At 37.3% G+C, this 18434-nt stretch overlaps 2 protein-coding genes across 2 annotated transcripts in view; one reads left to right on the top strand and one right to left on the bottom strand.

Annotated features, from left to right (window-relative positions):
- Nucleotides 1–4068: 4068 nt before the first annotated feature.
- LOC140239353 (MICOS complex subunit Mic10-like) lies at nt 4069–9873 on the bottom strand. Its single transcript, XM_072319228.1, has 4 exons — nt 9612–9873; nt 8460–8507; nt 6859–6968; nt 4069–5818 (listed from the first exon to the last, which is right to left on the bottom strand). Exons 1-4 carry the CDS (start codon nt 9691–9693, stop codon nt 5741–5743), a joined length of 318 nt encoding a protein of 105 aa, XP_072175329.1. The 5' UTR covers nt 9694–9873; the 3' UTR covers nt 4069–5740.
- A 7720-nt stretch (nt 9874–17593) lies between these two features.
- LOC140238929 (uncharacterized) overlaps nt 17594–18434 on the top strand; it is a 50031-nt gene continuing 49190 nt past the window's right edge. Inside the window, exon 1 of the mRNA XM_072318827.1 lies at nt 17594–17888. Coding sequence (XP_072174928.1) covers nt 17730–17888 — 159 coding nt within the window. The 5' untranslated portion in view covers nt 17594–17729. The remainder of the gene's footprint in view (nt 17889–18434) is intronic.

Consider the following 18434-nt stretch of genomic DNA (forward strand, 5'->3'; position numbering starts at 1 on the left):
ACTCCTTTGTTCGACATTACGTACCATGCGATAGTCGAGACAGCAGATGCTGCTATCATTCCAAAACGTCTTCCAAATTCTTTCCTATTTTTGTCATCCGTTCACATCCACGGAGTCTTTCTTTGTGTGCATGAAATCGACTGTTTTTCTTTGATGTTGTGCTGTAGCAATTGTTTCTGGAGATATCATAAATAAGAAGCTTCAGCCTTGATGTACAGTTAACATTCGTCGCTATTTATTACAAAGTAGGTGTGTTGTGAGGTAAAGTGTGCATAATGAGCGTTTTTGTGGCTGAAGCGTGTGGATTTCATATAAAAGATGTAAATGTATTTCTTGTTTTCTTGTAATTGCATAATAGTGCAGCAGGGGAGGAAAGAGTGGAAAACATTTCAAAACTGTATCTTTCAAATATGTTTACATACAATCTTGTGAGTGGCCAGAAGGAAAAAAAAGGCTTATAAAAATAACAATTGTATTTTAAGATTCGTATTTCTTTAACGTTGTTATTGTGTAATATTTCATACATCCCAAGCATCATCACTTTATCGACATCCAATCTTTCCATAACACTTCCATTTCATGGATGTACAGGGAATGATAATGAAAACTCTTTATCACCTACAGATTTATCGTGGACCATTTATTCTCTAGGCAAAATTCAAACATTTTAAGGAACGGTTTCGATGTTTGTTTGTTTGTGTGTATGTTGAGCTTACTTTCTTCAACATAATTTCATACACGAGTCAAAATTCTTTGTAGCAATACATAAGAAAATATTTATCTATATATTACAATGTACATGTTACAAAGGGGAAAAGATACCGATTTTGATGTTAATATCAACAAGATAAAATTCATCCTTGTATTAATCCGTTATCATAATTGTTGCTGCTGAAATTATAATCATCATCATAATGACTATAATCCTTATCTTGATAGATGAGTATGCTTTTAAGTCTATTCTTCATTAGTTTTTATAAAAAACAGAACTGTACTTTGATGGGCATTAGATTATTAGTATTCAAAAAATGTGGGTTTTTTTTTTATTGGAATCAGGAGTACTAATACTGATATGTGTGTGTTGCTAGCGATTAGGTTAATATGACTATATATAAATATATATATATATATATATATATATATATATATTTGTTCATTTATTTATAGAGATGACCATACTCGATATGTTCAGCTAGGATGTATTCAACGTATCAGTATCAGAATGATTTTGATGATTAATATTAACAACATATTAGCTGCCATCATAAAGAAGTACATAGGTGCCCTACAGGTAGCGACCGAAATTTGTAAGTGGTAAGATATTACGTGAAGAAATTTCGTCGATGAACAATATTCCGTATATCAAAAACAAGCCTACTCCCCACTACAGTGCGATGGATAAAGCTCTAGACTTCTAAAAAGATGATCTAGGGTTCCGGCAGGGCTGCCAACATTGGAAACTAGTTGAGAGTGAGACTCCCATAGGCCAATGCTATAATTTAGGAGTCAAAATGAGTGAGATCAATAGAAATGCATGCAAATGAAATAAAGTTTTAGAGTGAGAAAGGACCAAAATGAGTGAGTCTCACTCTCAATGAGTGAGAGTTGGCAGCCCTGGGTTCGAATCATGCGTAGTGCATACAAATTAACATCCATATTTGTGTGGTTTTTTTTATATTCAATTACCCTTGTACAAACTGTTTCACCCAGCACTATGTACGTCCATGGAGGGACTGAATGGGTGCCTGGCAGTGCATCGGCAATAATCATCATAAAATCATGTGTTGGAGTGAGGTCAAAATGTCAAGGGTGACTCTTATGCCCACCAGATGACATGAAAACTGTTCTTTTTATGTAAAAACATAATCATAATCAATCTGGGACATTGATTCTTGTTAAATGCGAGTTGCTGAAGTGGTCCCTTCAAAAGCAATGACAAGGACAACTATACAATACTCTGTGTGTGCGTGTGCGCGCGTGTATCTGTTTTGCCCATTTGATTACCAGACAACGAATCAGTGAGGTACTTTTTGCTTTACATGTGGTCAGAAATTCAGATATTATACAGTATGTCCCCCCACCAAAAGAAAAAAAAGTAATAATAATAATAATAATAACAATCGAATTTTCGCATTGATAACATCCAATATGATTTAACCGCCTAAGTGCTACTCCAGGGTCTTGAAAATAAAATCTTAGCTACATTATGCAGAAAACCCCATTAAATTTGATCGAGTTGTCACAGAGATATGTGGATCATTGTAACGCGTGTCATGGGTATGATTCTTCCGAGTTCGGCACTTGGATGCTCTTGGAACTGCTGTGTGAACACAAATGGACAGAACTTGGAGGGAATGGATTCCGACATGCTCTACAAAACTCCTCATTTCTCCTTGACCACTGAAGCAAATCGGATGGTGTCTGTAAGATGTAGGTACAATAATAAGTTATAGTTCAATACCCTGAAATCGTATTGGGATTGATTCACTATATTTAGAGCTTTCATTGTGGAGGGTCCCGTTGCATTTTTTTGTTTTTATTTATTTATTTATTTATTTATTTATTTATTTTTATTTTATTTTTTTTTTTTGGGGGGGGGACATACGGTATACCATGTAGTTGTTAATTTATTGCTTAGGTTGTGGGGATATGTAAATGGATATTTTATTACACAAGTAGCTTTTAAGGTGATTTGTATGGACTGTCTTGGTGACGCTGATACAATGGCCGTTAATACAATGTATCACGATATTTGTGTACTGTAATCACTTTCATACGTAAAGACATTGTCTTCATCCGCGAAATAATCAGGCCTATATTACCGTGAATATCGTTATGCAAGCTTCATCTTTATCCTGTTCTGTATATATTCCTGGGATTTGTTGTCCTTTGTCAATATCATGGTAAATTAACGGAATGGTCTTTGACGTCATAATCTGCATGTGACGTCACTTTGACAACTGCAGTCCTGTAACGGAGGAGTTATTGATAATTCCTGTCAATGCAGTACAATGATGTTGTCTCCCACTTGTTGGTGTAGTGTTTCTGTAGTGTTTCTGTAAGTGTATGCCTTTGTATCATTCAATTTAATGGCATATAATATGTCTTGTGGCGTTTCCATTTTTGTAACATTTTCAGATGGTTGTAATGTCGCATTTTCATTAAACAGTGAAGAGAAACACAAGTCGATTCTGGGCATCATAATTTGGTGTGATCATTCCTTTCCATGTTGCTGAACATGAGGTTAACGTAGGAAGTAATAATGATGCTGAAAGCGAAAGTAATGATTCAATAATGTTGATACTCTAATCATCTTCACATTAATTATCATAATTACCATTATCATCATCTTCAGCATCATCATTACCTTTACTACATGTATTACTAATACTATCACCGTCATCATTATTGACGATAAAGAACAGTGATTACCATCACACAAATTTTCTCATATCTAGCTATAGGTTTTAATATTAGTCACAATCACAAAAAGACACTTTAATGAGAATTGTCATCACTTTGCGACTCTCCTACTGGTTTATACATCTTTACCCCCCCCCCCCCAAAAAAAAATAAATAAATAAAAAAAAACTATAAAAATAGATGAATAAATAGAATTGTAATTCATTTTGTAAATACATGTGATTCTAATGCAGTTGCAATGTTCAAGATGGCTTCAACACAAAGTGTAATACCAAAGAAAGAAAATGGTAGAAGCTTTATTATTAACACTGGACAGTGATATCAGGAGTAGTCACAACCTTTGTACATTGATAAGCTGATGATGGCATTGGATAATGATAATGCTTTATCATGTCAAAATGCTCTTCTAACATATTCAATCATAGTAGTGTCTATGAAACACAATGTGTCCTTTAGGCACACCATATTTGGAATGAAACACATTCTCTCACAATTTTTTTTTTTTAAATTTGTAACATCACATTTAAACAAACACACAAACATTCACAGACACAATTTGAAAGCAGCACCGAACAGCAAAAGAAAAAAAAAAGTGATAGACAAACAGACAGGAGGAAAACAAAAATATTGAAATGAAGACGTTAATCTTTGATATTCATCATAAATTTATAATCAAAAGCCTCTCACCCGGGCACAGGCTACACATGTAGCCATATTTACACAAATATGACATGGTAGGTTACATGGCTACAACGTTCTTGCTTCATTCTTCAGCACATTCAATAGCGTCATGTCATATAAATCGTAACCACTTCACAAACTATGCACTCTGGGACTTTGCCTTGCATTTGCCTTCTCATACAGAGCTCTGTGTAGATATCTTTACTCAATTAAGCGAACCCCCGCCCCCCACACACACATACATTCAGACTTGAGAAAGCACTACATACTGTACACGCTGCTGTTTTCGCATACAGATATTTTTGTGAATGCCAGTTAATCGCAAATTTTCGCGAGCTGCGTAATTTCACGCTTTGTGGTCTTCTCATCTCTATTCATGATGACTGCTGCAATAAAAAATAAATAAATATCACAAAGATTTAGAAGAAAGCGAGACTTCTGTGAATTAGTGCTAGTATGTACTAGACTCTACAAGTGACTAATAAAGTGACTGCTATTAAAATGTTAGTGGTATCAGGGTTCTGCCTCTACATTAATGTAACAAAAGTGTGCCGGTCTTGGATCAGTGAAAGGGGGTCAAATCGCTGTTTTCATTTTTGTCAGTATTTTTGCATGTTTTAACAATCGTGACCAAGTGCCTGTTAGCGAAACCAGCAAAAATTTCAGCATACACATGTACACTTGGACAGCATTCTAAATGCTACAGAGACCACATGATGTCTGATTGAACTGTCCTTTGCTGATGCACTAAGATGCTCTGCTATTCTAATGATCCTGGTTAACAACCACTTCATGGGGTCTAAAATGGCCTACTTTAAGGTATGAAATACCAATACCGAAGTAAAGTGGAGTAATTTTGCTGGCATGAGTACATAGGCCTACATAGCCATACATATCTCCCATTTGTTCTTTTGGACTTATCACATGTTACAGTGAAATCTTACATGATGGATTACCAAGATCAGAATGGCATACTTCAAACTTTTACAAGAGCACTGTGTCTTGCCACTTACATACTAAATCCATGTGTGATTAGTCTTTCCAATACTCTCAAGCACTACTGACAAACAGACAAACAAATTTGTCATAGTCGAAAGAGGTCTCTAATGCTGCAATTTCACTTTCTGGTTGAAATTGGGTTACAGATGTTTCATGAAAACAGGAATGTATTCCTGGGTGTTCTCCTGCATACACTGTTTTTGATCATCAAAAATTTTCTATTTTACCTGTGAGTTATGCCCAATTTATTACAAAAACATAGTCAATGCCGCAGCAATGTTCAAAAGGCCACAGATTAAAAGATTACAATCTTGCAATAAACTCATCGTAAGTGTGAATATTCAGCAGTAAATTATTCCTTTGACACCACAAATATATTTGCCTGAATATGACACCATTAAAATATCAAAAAGTGTTCAACAAGCATACACTTGTAGACTCTGACCTCTACACAGAGTGGTAAGACTGTCATGCCATGCAACAAGTTCTTAGATCGATCCATGTCATGAAACTGGCTGGAATTATTCCAGCAAAACATTTCTTCATATATTGACTTACAGTATATCCACACCACCTGCAAGATATACCAATAGTTTAAAACAATGATGGTGCATTAGTAATGCGTGCCTTCCAGTTGCTATGATGAGGGTGCCGTTTCGGGAACAGCTGGCATTTCTACTGCTTTGGTTGTGTCTGCAACAACATCCGGGAGAACCTGGAAGCGGATGAAGAGGAAAACAACAATGCTTGGAGTTACAGATGGTATAAAAAAAAAAAAAAAAGATCACACAGGAGAACACAAATTGATAAGGTGAAGAAGGAAAAGCTGGAATATGATGTTATTATGGAGAAAGACAAAATGATGGGAAGACAAAGATAAAAACTGACAAGAAAACAAGGAGGAGATAATAAGAAAATGTTTGGAGGGGTAAGAAGTTCGGTGTGTGCTAGCCACCAGTGCCTTTAGAATTTGTACTGGAAATGTTTGCTGGAAAATATCACTGAGTGAATGAAGCAGACAAATGAAGTACATAAAAAGATCAGTAAGGCATGTATAGCTATGAAACATCTGTAAAATATACTGTGGGAATGAACAGCATAATACAGTGTATGTACAGCATAATCACTACCATTATGTCTGTAAATATTATGGCCACCTTCCCTTTACAGGATCAAGATGCAAGTGCACTTTAAAACATTTAGTTCTACATACAAATTTTTAAAAATTCCTCAAAAATCAAAATCACACTGGTAGCAATGTCTCTTCACTTCCACTACTACTGAGATGGAACAAATACTTGTGCTTGTATTTAAAATGTAATTACAATGACAGTAATTACAATGTTAAAATCTTTTATGTTATGTAATATTTTAAAACATTCTCAATTTACAGAATAAACTTATCATCAGCATCATTCTTAACATCAATAACTATGTTAAGGGATTGGGTCACAAGCCTAATTATCATATAAACTCCCTAAAATCTCCCAAAATATTTCTAGCACATATATATTGTAATACAAGTATGATAATATGCCAACAGCTGTCTGTATTTCACTGGAAGAAGAATACACAGTGTGAAAGACTTTTAAACAGGGTGCACATTTTTGTTACATCTTTGATGTCCCAGGGGTTAAGGCACTATGTGGCCCTTGGTGGCTTGCTCAGTTGCTGTGGCCATCCCTGCATGATGGACCCAACAAATCTTGGGTGTTTTTTCCCCCTTTATCATTGATATGTGAAATCATTACCAACCTTGACAATCTTTCCATGGAGTTTGAATGGATCCCTGAAATCATGTTGGCAATTAGCATAGCCCATGCCAAGTCCAATTCCAGATCCAAAGGCAATGGGCCACGGTCGTCCTGTTATTGAAAATGTCAAAATAACAACACTACATACAAGAGTACAATACACGTATATGATGATAATACGGTCTTATTTACCTAGGAAAATTCATTCACTATTAGCACTATTTTTCCAGACGGCCTTGCTCTCTATTCCAACACTGAAACCCATTAGCAAACCTAGGTCAAGATGAGACATCGTCGATTAAAACATCTATTCTGGACGAGGACATAAGCACTTGCTGGCAGGACTCAAACTGTGGACCTCTGTTTCAAAATAAGGAGTCCTATCCATAATACCACAGAACCCCCTTAAAAAAAAAAAAAAAAAAAAAAAAAAAAAAAAAATGGACATCAAACATTCTGCTTATTATTTTCATCTGGTCTATGAGTGTGTTTCTACTGAGCGACGAAAATTCGAGGTGATGCCAGGTGATGCGATTCGTGGTGATACGTGGTGATGCGTGGTGACACCTCAAATTTTTCCTCAGTAGAAACAGATCGGGTAGTGGCCGATGTACGGTGATGCGAGGTGCTCCGTTGTCCACCTTTTGAGGTGGTCGATGCGTGGTGATGCGAGGGACGATTCTCAGTAGAAACACACCGGGTAGCGAAATTCGCGGTGTACCGGAAGTCTGGAATAATTGGGAGCTTTCGCCCGCGCTTTTCAAATAGGTTCATCGCACACTCCGACACTTGTGTACACAGCGACCGTATCTCGCGTAGTTTCGCACGCATCAGTACCAACTCCTACTATACACGAGGTGGTATGGTACATGTTGTGAATTTGCGTGCATTCATCGTCTATTGTCTGCATGCCCAACAGCCTATCACACTATATACTCTGATTTTTACACCGAGTTCATTTTCCCATAATATCGTATTGTCTCAAAGTTGTAGATTCCCTAATTCGTTTTCACTGGAATACTAACGTTAGTATGTCGGAGCCCCGGGAGAGCATTAATTGGACCCTCGACCTGCAATGATTCCTAATAACCAAGTGGCAGGAAATGTTGGTGAGGGGCATTCAGTGGCCTACCACAAAATGGCTGAGGCAGCTCGACCCGATCTGTGACCTGAAAATACGTTACTTCCGGATTTACGGCATTTAGCACGTCACATTGCATCACTACATATTCTATCGCTCAGTAGAAACAGCTCGAGTGGTCGTAAAATACGAGGTGATGCGGGAGACAAAATTCGTGGTGATGCGAGGTGATGCGAGGTGCTCTCAGTAGAAACACGCTATATGATTAGAAATAGGCCTCATGACATTTGGCTGTTCACCAGATCTTTATTCATTTTATTCTACTTGTACTCTTTTTTTTTCGCTGTTCTGTAGCACCACTCATAAACAAAGGGTAGTGGGTTGCCACTTCATTTAGAGCTCATTCTATACTACACTTATTCCTGTCAGATTTCTGGCAAGCTTTTTCATACCAGAACCATTTCTGGCCTTGTATGGCATGAGCCGCAAAACTGCATGGCGTGAAGTAAAAAGTAACTTACTTTTGAAGATGAATACTGAGAAAACCACTCCAAGTCCAAGACCTCCACCTGTGCACGTAGAGAATAAAAATGTAATTGCAAATGTTCAGTTTACAAATCAACACTTTTGATTACAGATGATAATATGACATTAGGGGATTAATTAGAATTAACAGCCAAAACCCTTATTCATTGACAGTCAATTTCAAGACAAGGAAGACTGCAAGCCAGCAGCCGAGCCAATACAATGTAGACCTTCTACACGTCACAGAAAGCAAAGATAGATTGAAGGAAGTACAGTAAGCCCCAGTCTTTATTCTGTCATAACTCATATCAATATGGGGTGTCATTGCATTCTCAGACATACACTGTATATAGTGACATACTGTACACTGTACATGATACTGAATTTGTATTGTCAATGTTGGGGTAAAGAAATTGCAGTAGGCCACCTAATCATGAACATGAACAGATGAACATGAACAAAGAACAGTAGCACTTTCAATAACATCAACTTTCAAGATTGAACTTGTGAAGGAAGCAGGCTAATGTGAAGAAGACAGGATTGATTTTTATTTTTTTCTGTAGGCATAGGCCTACATTGTATGTATTTTGTATTTTCTCTTCTTTTTTTTTTTTTTTTTTTTGGGGGGGGGGTGGGGCCTGGGGATGTGGAGACTGGGGCATTCATACATGTATGAGCTAAATCTAACACTTATCTACAGTACCCAGTGCAGTAGTATCACTATCAGTAAAATCCTGCTGCTGTTTAGTGTTATTCAAATCGCATTATGGCAGCAACTACAAACTATTAACAGAGCCAAATAAAGCCAGAGTCCAGCAGAGAGGCAAAAACTATGTAATCTCAGCTCAGCTGTGTAAAAGGTAAACTTAGCGTCTTTAAGTTTATTCATTATTGCCCTGGCATAAACAACATGACCATTCCCCTTTCAAGTTACAATCAATGATCACAAACTTCAAATATGACAGGTCTACATAGGGTGGCAACTGGAGAATTACAGTACATGCAACTAGGCCCCTAAGTAGGTTCACAAGTTTATGAGGCCTGTCTTATATTTTTATGTCTTGGCTTGCCCAACCGAACCAAGTCGAACGTCGAACGAGCACACTAACGTTGTCGTTAGCTCACTCATGCCTCATTTAACAACTTACCAACTTTAATCAAAGTGTCGGAAATGCATCTGTCCCATTTCTGTCCAAGGACATCTTCACTTCTTGTCGGAGAATCAGACATAATCTCTGCTTAACAGCACTGTAAAAGTTACGTTTAGAGACCTAGTACTGTAGCAAGCCGACAGTTCCCGTGTTGTGAGCCGGTGTCCAATGCTGCGTGTGCTGTGTTATTGCTGGCTGGTATATATCGGCATGCAGTGCAGTGCAATGTGCAGTGGGGGTGCAGTGGACGTAAAAAACTCCAAACTGAAATAGTCGGACAATTTCGCGGTACGCGCTTACTGACTCGCCTGGTAAAAATTCGACCAGTGAGATATGAGGTAGTTCGGTCGTCAACTCGCCCATTATTATTTTGGCCGACCCGTCACCGCGCTAATTCAGAATTGATAAGAGCAAGATTTCTTGTATTGGGTTTAGCAAATACTGTATTGCGCTGCTGATCGCGCTAACTGGTGTTTTGTGTGTGTGTGTGTGTGTGTGTATGTGTGTGTGTGTGTGTGTGTGTGTGTGTGTGTGTGTGTGTGTGTGTGTCCACACATGCAAAAAGACTCGTAAGTCAAAGAGTAATGTGGGTGAAAAGACTTTTTTGTGGAGAAAAGAATATGACCTGGAAAAAGTATTTTCAGTATTTTTTTAGGTCAGTTGGTGGTAATTTAATTTTTCAGTGTAATTTTGAAATAAATAAGCTTTCTTTGAAAGTTCTGAAATTTTATAAAGAGATTTTACAAGCGTGGCAAGATTTGGGAAGTTTGAGAGACTTAGAAGAGGGGTTTATGAATCAAATAGTATTTAATAATAGATTTTTTATTGAAAGGTAAAATGATATATAATGAAAATCTATTCAGGAAAAATATCTATATATTATGTCATTATTTTGATGGAAAAGGTATACGGCCGATTATTTATTTTCAAAAAGCAGGTTATGTAGTGAGGAGATTGAATATGTTTGGAGGATTTGTAATGTAATTTTGAAAAGTGGACGGTTTAGTTTATCCTGGGTCAGTAATAAACCTTGTCAAGTGTATGATATTTGGTTAAAATTACATGGAAAAGAAATTAGGATTGGTGACATACCTTCGAGGAAGATTTACACGCATTTTTTTTAAACTGATTTGCAACATTTATATACATTGGAAGTACGAGATCAACAGAGTAATTTTGTCTTCTCCTCAAAAGTAACCCAAGATATTTTTCTTCGACCCAGAGTCACAACTCTTATCCCAAAGCTTAGGGAATTTCATTTTAAACTTCTTCATGGTGCACTTTATACAAAAGTTAGTGTTGAGATTTGGGTTTGTTTCGGATGATCTCTGTTCTTTCTGCAAAAAGAGCACTGTATATTCACATTTATTTTGGTAGTGTATTAAAGTGCAGGATTTGTGGCAAATTATTATTCAGAAATTTAATTTAGAAGAATTAGGAAATATGAATTGGGAAGTTGTTTATACAGGTATGGAAAGTCGTTAAAAATCAAAGGGTGGAATACAATTATATTGATGATTAAATACATTTTATATTTAGCGAGATCAGAAGGGGAGGTACCAAATTTTAATGAAGTTATGAAGTATTTTAAGATGTGTAAAGAAGAAGAAAATAAGATATCTAGTAAAAGAGGAATAGTTGGAATGCATTTGTCAAAGTGGGAATATTACATTAGGTATACCGAGGATGATAATCCTATGTGATTACCTTTTTCTGTTTTGAATTTGCCGTACATGTATCTGCGAGTTATTGTCATAATTATCGTTGTCGGGTTTTTTTTTTCCTCGTCTCTATTGCTTCTACCATTTCCATATCACTTCGATATTATGAGTAGGAAGTATTTTATTGTATGAGAAACAAATGGCAATACTAATACTGCAAAGTTATTCAAGTCTGAATAAAACCTGAAACTTGAGGGCTGAAGGCACGGGGGGGGGGAGGGGAGGGGTGCATGTTGGCGTTGTGTGGGGATGTGTGTGTGCATGTGTGTATGTTGTCTCGCAAATGGCTTTGTTTTGTGTTTTTTCTCTTAGAGAAACAGTGAAATATGCCCCGTTTTGTGTTTTAAGTAAATGATCTATTATGTTCCCGTTTCGCGGGCTTGTGCGAGAATGTGTGTTTAAAAAAAAAAGAAGCGGATTTCGTTTCCTTGGTGTAGAGAGTTACAATGTAAAATTTGATATTAGTTTGCACAATGGTGGTGATACTGCATTTTGCCTTTATGTAGTGTAAGATTGACGTTATTGTGTACAATGTTTGTGTAAAAGCAGTTTGTCTTTGTATATGATGTTTTGTTTTGTTTCTGTGAACATTTCTGTTTCTATGATATGAAATGTATGAAATTCGAATAAAGAATAATATAAAAAAAAGAAAAAAAAAGAAAAGTAACCCGCTAATTTGCGTACTGTGTGCGGACAGGAGAAATGAGATAATCATTATTGGCGCTGAAAGAAGACAAATTCTATCTGTCACGTATTTTTAAAACAACCTTCAAAAGGTTTACTTTATTTGGTGGCATAAAGGCCTACATGGACATGGGTTGACTACACTAGATAGTGATTTGCAGTGTGTCACTTAAGCGCCATGCAGCTTGTTTGCGTTCATGAAAAAGAAATTATAGACAACTAGAATCGGAATTTGTCAACACTGACAAATTAGCCTTAGTGATCCGATATATTCGGAAATCAATGATTTTAGTCCTGATCCCAACAGGCATGACCATACCGGTTTCATCTGCGTTTAGGGGACATTGGCCGTGTGATGTTTGGATTCTCATTTAGAAAAGGGAGTCAGACCTGTCATCTTTGGTACCGAATTCCGTATACACTAACGGAGATACGGAATGAAGTATATTTGACCTTTGACCCCACTTTGGACACCCAAGATGGCATCTGAGCAAAAAGTGGTTATTTTGTGAAATGATTCTTGCGACACCGTCTATACGTGTGCAAAAAAAAAAAAAAAAAAATGGCAAAGATAGGACAGGTATTCTTCACCAAGATACAGGATGAAACATTTATGACCTTTGACACTAATTTATCTACACAAGACAGTGTCTGATGAAGGAGTTGTTATCTCATGAAATGAAGTACTTAAAATGGACTAAACATTTGTAAAATATGGGGGTTAAAGGACGTGTTTTTCTTGAGCTATTACAAAGAAAGTCACAGAAAGAAAGACATATCTCCCGACATTGAAGCTATAAGCGTCACAACCACGTTTCTCGATGTGATCCCGACGTCCAATGAAAAAAAAAAAAACAACAACAACAACTGAGGGCGCATTAACGATAGCCCAAAGTCTCAGCTACAGCATATTAAAATGTGGGAGAAATTCATCCAAGGTTAAGTGAGCTAGTGGTCAATAAAGAAAGTCATGTCAATTTTCATTTCCAGGAAAAATGCACTCCCATTAGAGATAACATGTAAACTGGTCAAACTTGACAAGGTTCCTTTGAATTGATTTTTTCGAGGTGATGATGTTATCCAATCAAAATTTTGCTACAAATATCTGAAAGACCATTCAAAGAGCTACAACATACTGAAATCTGGGTGAGATTCGCCAAGGATAAGTGAGATACGCTCGAGTAAACTTGAAATTTGATGACGTCATTTTAGAAATTTAGAGTTTTTTTAATTTCATTGAGGAATTTGATACCTTTTGATGATTTTTATAGCATCGGCGGGGTGCTCACACCAAATAATCACCTCCCTGCGAACACCCAAGATAAGTTCTGGATTCCGTTAAAATAGACAGAAGAACATAATCAAAGGACAAATTCACCTTTTTAGGCATGTAGATTGAGTGAATGCAGCAATGATAGTTCTAACACATGAGTGAGAGTCACGTATGAGGAACATCGGACAATCTTGTTCAAGAAAGAAAATTTACTTCGGGTTCGGGTTCAGGTGTGAATTTCTTCATTTTCTTCTCCCTCTACAAATCAAATTTGATAAGATCGCAACTGCTGATCTGTAAATCAACAAAAATCTAATTTGTCGAGGGAGACAACTTGAAGAAACTCACACCTAAACCTTCACCCCCAATGAGTTTCTTTCATGTATTATGCCTTGTTCGCATTGGACTATTAACATAACAATGTCGGAATTCCAGAACTCGGGTATTCACATTGTTCTATGTGCATGATACAAAATTATGGTGTCACTGCCGGCAACCAGGGAACAGCCTGATGGTGACAGCGTCGCTGCCCGGAAAGCAGTAGCTTATAGATGACAGGTTCGAGTCCCACTGTTCCTTTTTTTTTCCGACACTGTGTTTGTTAGTTTACAGATTAGCAGTTGCGATCTTAAAATTGAAGAAACTCACACCTGAACCTCCACCCCTCTGAATAGCATCTTTCTTTCATAAAATACCAATATGTCTTGTTCGCATTGGACTACTTAACATAACAACCTCGGAAGATCGAAGCTTGGGTATTTCTTCCATGTGTGTGTCACTGTCGGCAAGTATACAAATAAGCCGACATTCAGCCGACATGTCTACGTACTTTAAGAGGAAATCCAGTCCAAACATAAGTTAGTATTAGAAAAAAAAAACTGAGTAAATCTTACGAGTTCAACGGTAAAAAAAAATTGACTGAAATCGGGTGAAAAATAAGGAAGTTATAACATTTTGAAGTTTTGCTAATTTCTGCAAAACAGTTCTTGTACAGCGGATATGTGAGTATGCAAATGAGTGAGCTAACCATGGCATACCCTCATAATTTTCCATTGATCGGGTAAAAAACGAAAAAAAAAATGACGAAAATTCGATGTTTCTCTCATTGAAGTCTGAAACATGACGTTATTCCTTGTTGAATAACTTCAGAATAGTGATCAATTAGATATATCAGGATTTGATCCTCTATAATTGCGTTTGAATGAAAAATTGGAATTTTCACAATTTTATGTTCAAACTATATACCATTTATGGTAAGTTGTGAGGGAATGCTCACTTTGCCATTTATTGTTCAAGAACTGTTTCCCCCAAAAATAGCGAATTTTAAAAATGTCATAACTTCCTTATTTTTCATCCGATTTCGATCAGAAATCGTTCGAGTGAATATGAACGAGTAAAGCTTAAAGGCACAATTTACCATTTGCATAAGAAACAAAAACCCATAAAAATAACAAAAAAAAAAAATCTTCTGGCAGTGACTTCTTGCAGTGTGTACTATACGGTTCGAGTTTTCTCTGCCAATTGGCACTCAAATAATTTATGTCAAAGTACACAGAGTTAACAGAAATAGTGCATCGGAAGCCACTCTAAAACTGCCAGAGGCCGCTTCACAGGATCACATCTACTTTTTTTTTTCTTTCTCATTCTTGCATACCGAGGTGATTTTTTTTTTTTTTTGAGTAAATTTCCGAATGAATTACTTTTCTTTCATCTACAGCTGTGGTTTGGAGGCGTAAACTTGAATATACAGCGGAACAAATTTCAAAGTTTTTACCGTCATATTTTCAGTCTCACTATAGTGCATATACCCAGTGTACATGAAGACACCATTAAAGAAAAAAAAAACCAACAACAACAAACAAACAAACAAACAAAAACGCTTTTGTAATAATCATGAATAGGGTGTGCTTCAGGATTCAGGATAATCTGATACTGCCCTCATAGTGGTAACTATACAGAGTCTTCAATCCCCATTGTGTCGACAGTCAGGTACAAATCAGCGATTCTCAATTTACCCCGGCCGCAAAGCCTATTTTGTTTTCAAAAGACGATTTCCCCCAGTGGCTGGACATTATGTGACTATACTATGCATGTCCATACACCTTCATGGTGTATAGTATTCTCTATATATTGACATTTGAATCAGTATGCAACAAGGGATTTATCAAAATAACGATTTGTTTCCCAGTCGTTATTTATTGGTTTTGAAATCAAGAATGGGTCTAGACACGTCGAACAATTCAACTTCATTGTAGGGTAATTTCATATCCTTGATGGGAGCCACCTTGGCGGCCATTTTGAAAGCAATTTTTACGCCTTCTTCACATCCTACCAAAAGTTACATATTTTTATTCACATTATGTAGAACCCTTTCCGTATACTAGTGGTGGATTGAAGTTCAATCGACAGGATCGAGTAAAGAATAAGATAATGAAAGCATTTTTCTATACGGATTGCGTAAGATTACCTCGGTTTAGTGTCAAGGCTTTCTGCCCGTATTCATTCGCGCAAAATGTAAGATTCCAGGAGTCAAGCACCATCCATTCAGTAAAGACATGTAAAGCAAGGCTTGAATTGCACCTCTCTCATCAGAGTATACTGGCCTGAAGTTTGAGATCTAGTGACAGCCTGGCGATAGTGTTGCTGTCCGGAAAGCGCAGATCAAATCGAGTCCTGGTTCATTTTCCCTGCATGTTTGTCAATAATATCATACACTGTACTGTTTACTCATCCAGCAGTGACTGCACCTTAAAAAACTCTAAAATTCATTTATTTTTGCACGCATTGTCCGATTTTCCGCAAACTTTCACTGATGTGTTCAACTAATATAACCGAACTCACTCAATCCATTATGCATATGAACGTGGACTTGTCCTTTAATATGTAAAAGCATTGTTGTTAAAGTCAGTTTCCAAATGTCGGTGACATAACAGGCGACAATACTTCAGTTAACCCCCTGAATGAAACACAAGTATCGAAGATGAACCCCTATAGGAGACTCTCAATGGAGTCTTAACCCACACTCTTAATGTCAGTTCACCATTGAAGTCTCTCCCCCCCCCCCCCCCCCCCCACTTTCTATCTCTCCCACTGGATGGTGAGGGGTGAAATAGGCCCTGTAATGCCTATGTTAATTGGCTAAAATATGCATGGTTCCGCACTGGTGTAGGATAGGAGTTCTAAGAAAAATGAATAGAATGAATAACGTCGTCACATAATTACTTAATCACCTCATATTCTTTATATACGTGAAGGGTAGCGAACTAGGGCATCTTTGCCTTCACTCGTTCAAAAAAAAATAATCAACTCAAACAAAATCATTTCATATACCATACGAATTTAGAAATGAACTCGATATAAATTTGTCAGTTTTGTCACTGAATATAAATTATTTGATGAAAGAATAATGGTCTTTCATATAGATAATATCATCGCAATATGGCATTTCATGCGCAGAATTCGAAAAAAAAAAAAAACACCACCAAACAAACAAATAAACAAAAACCGTGACTCACGCAGTTACAAGCAACTTGATGGTGGCGAGTTGGCCAGGTAGTCAGGGCGCAAATGTACTCTTGTCAGTTGTGGAGGGCGTAACGCTGGGTATTGTATCTCTAAATAGACTCTGCAAAAGGGGACGGAGAATAGAGTGGTACTCCTATAACATCTATAGTAAACAGGCTAATACACGTAATCTATTTTTTTTTTATTAAAATGATATTTTGCCTGATTCAATCATTCATATTGTGTATACAAGAAGTATAATGGGATGATCAAAGTGTACAAACTTTTTTCTTCACATCATCAGTGCACCGTGTTTGATGATTGTCAGAGACCCGGGACAAATAAAATCTTCCAATGCAGAATTGTCAACACATCGTAATGTCTATGATATAAGAGAGCTCGATGACTTTACTGAAAAGATCTACTTAATATTGTCTATCAAGGATCACTAGAGGTAAAAAACATTTGGGTAGAGTATTTTCTATCTGGTTCCATTATTGTTATTACATGACTGTTTTGCTTTACCATACCCATCGACACGCACTTGATTATCCTTGTCTATCAGCAAAGAGCTTCAGTCATCAGGGACGGCTTGACACAGTGCAATGAACCCACAGCAACCCATACGTACATGTGCCGTACGTGTGTGTGTGTGTGTGTGACTGTGTTGTGATTTAGACGTTGTAGTGCAATCAACGGAACTCGTGACTGCATGCATGCTATCAATATACCATACCACGAGTGCCCGCCCTACACTCTCTACAAGTCAGTACTCCAGCAAGGATTGCAATTTAACCGTTTAGAGACAACGATCTACTGTGAATCGAAAGTGAAAGTTGGACATTGAGACCAACATCCATTTACAGTTATAATCTGAAGAGAGATTTCGTGATCACAACGGCGTTGTACGCGATAGATGCAGCAATTGGCAAGATGACGGATAAAGGAGGAGGGGGAGTCGGCGGTGGTGGCGGCGGCCGCAGCGGGGCCGGGGCCGGAGCGACGGCAACGCCAGGTGAAGGGACCATTACTTTCGAAGATTTGGGAATACCAACTGCGGGGAGCAATGTTGTACGAACGCCTGTCGGACAGGTAAGGAGCGAACACCGCTGGCTGGTCCAGTTTGACATCGACTTTAACATTTATACTTTCCAGTGCCTTTCTCTGTTAGTGTTGTGTAAACTTCCCAGCTGCAAATTAGCTCACTTCCAGCGTAGCTCATATAGGACCTATATGTGCAGCTCTCACACTCCGACAGCCCTACCTCATTGCCCCATTTCCTTGTTTCAGTGTCTACGATTACGAACCAGCACTCAGCAGAAGAAGTCACTCTGATCAGTGAAAGGTTTACAGTTTAGGCAATAGCTCTAGACTCTCACAAAAAAAAGAAAAAAAAAAGAAATGGAATTGTCCTAATTTTCTCAGTAGGCCTAGAACCTAGTTTGTTTGATTCAGATGTTTGTAAATTTTATGATTAATATGTTGGTCTTTTCTAGTCTAGGCTCTAGGTTCTAGGCCTACCTGGAAATAAAAACTCTTTGTCACTTTCTCATTTGTGCAAATTCTCCCAAAAAAGTCAAGTGCAATCGTGATTACAAGTACATGAAGTTACAAAATGAATTGTAGGCCTAGACTATC

Source organism: Diadema setosum, chromosome 15 (genome assembly GCF_964275005.1).
Source record: "Diadema setosum chromosome 15, eeDiaSeto1, whole genome shotgun sequence".
NCBI lineage: Eukaryota > Metazoa > Echinodermata > Echinoidea > Diadematoida > Diadematidae > Diadema > Diadema setosum.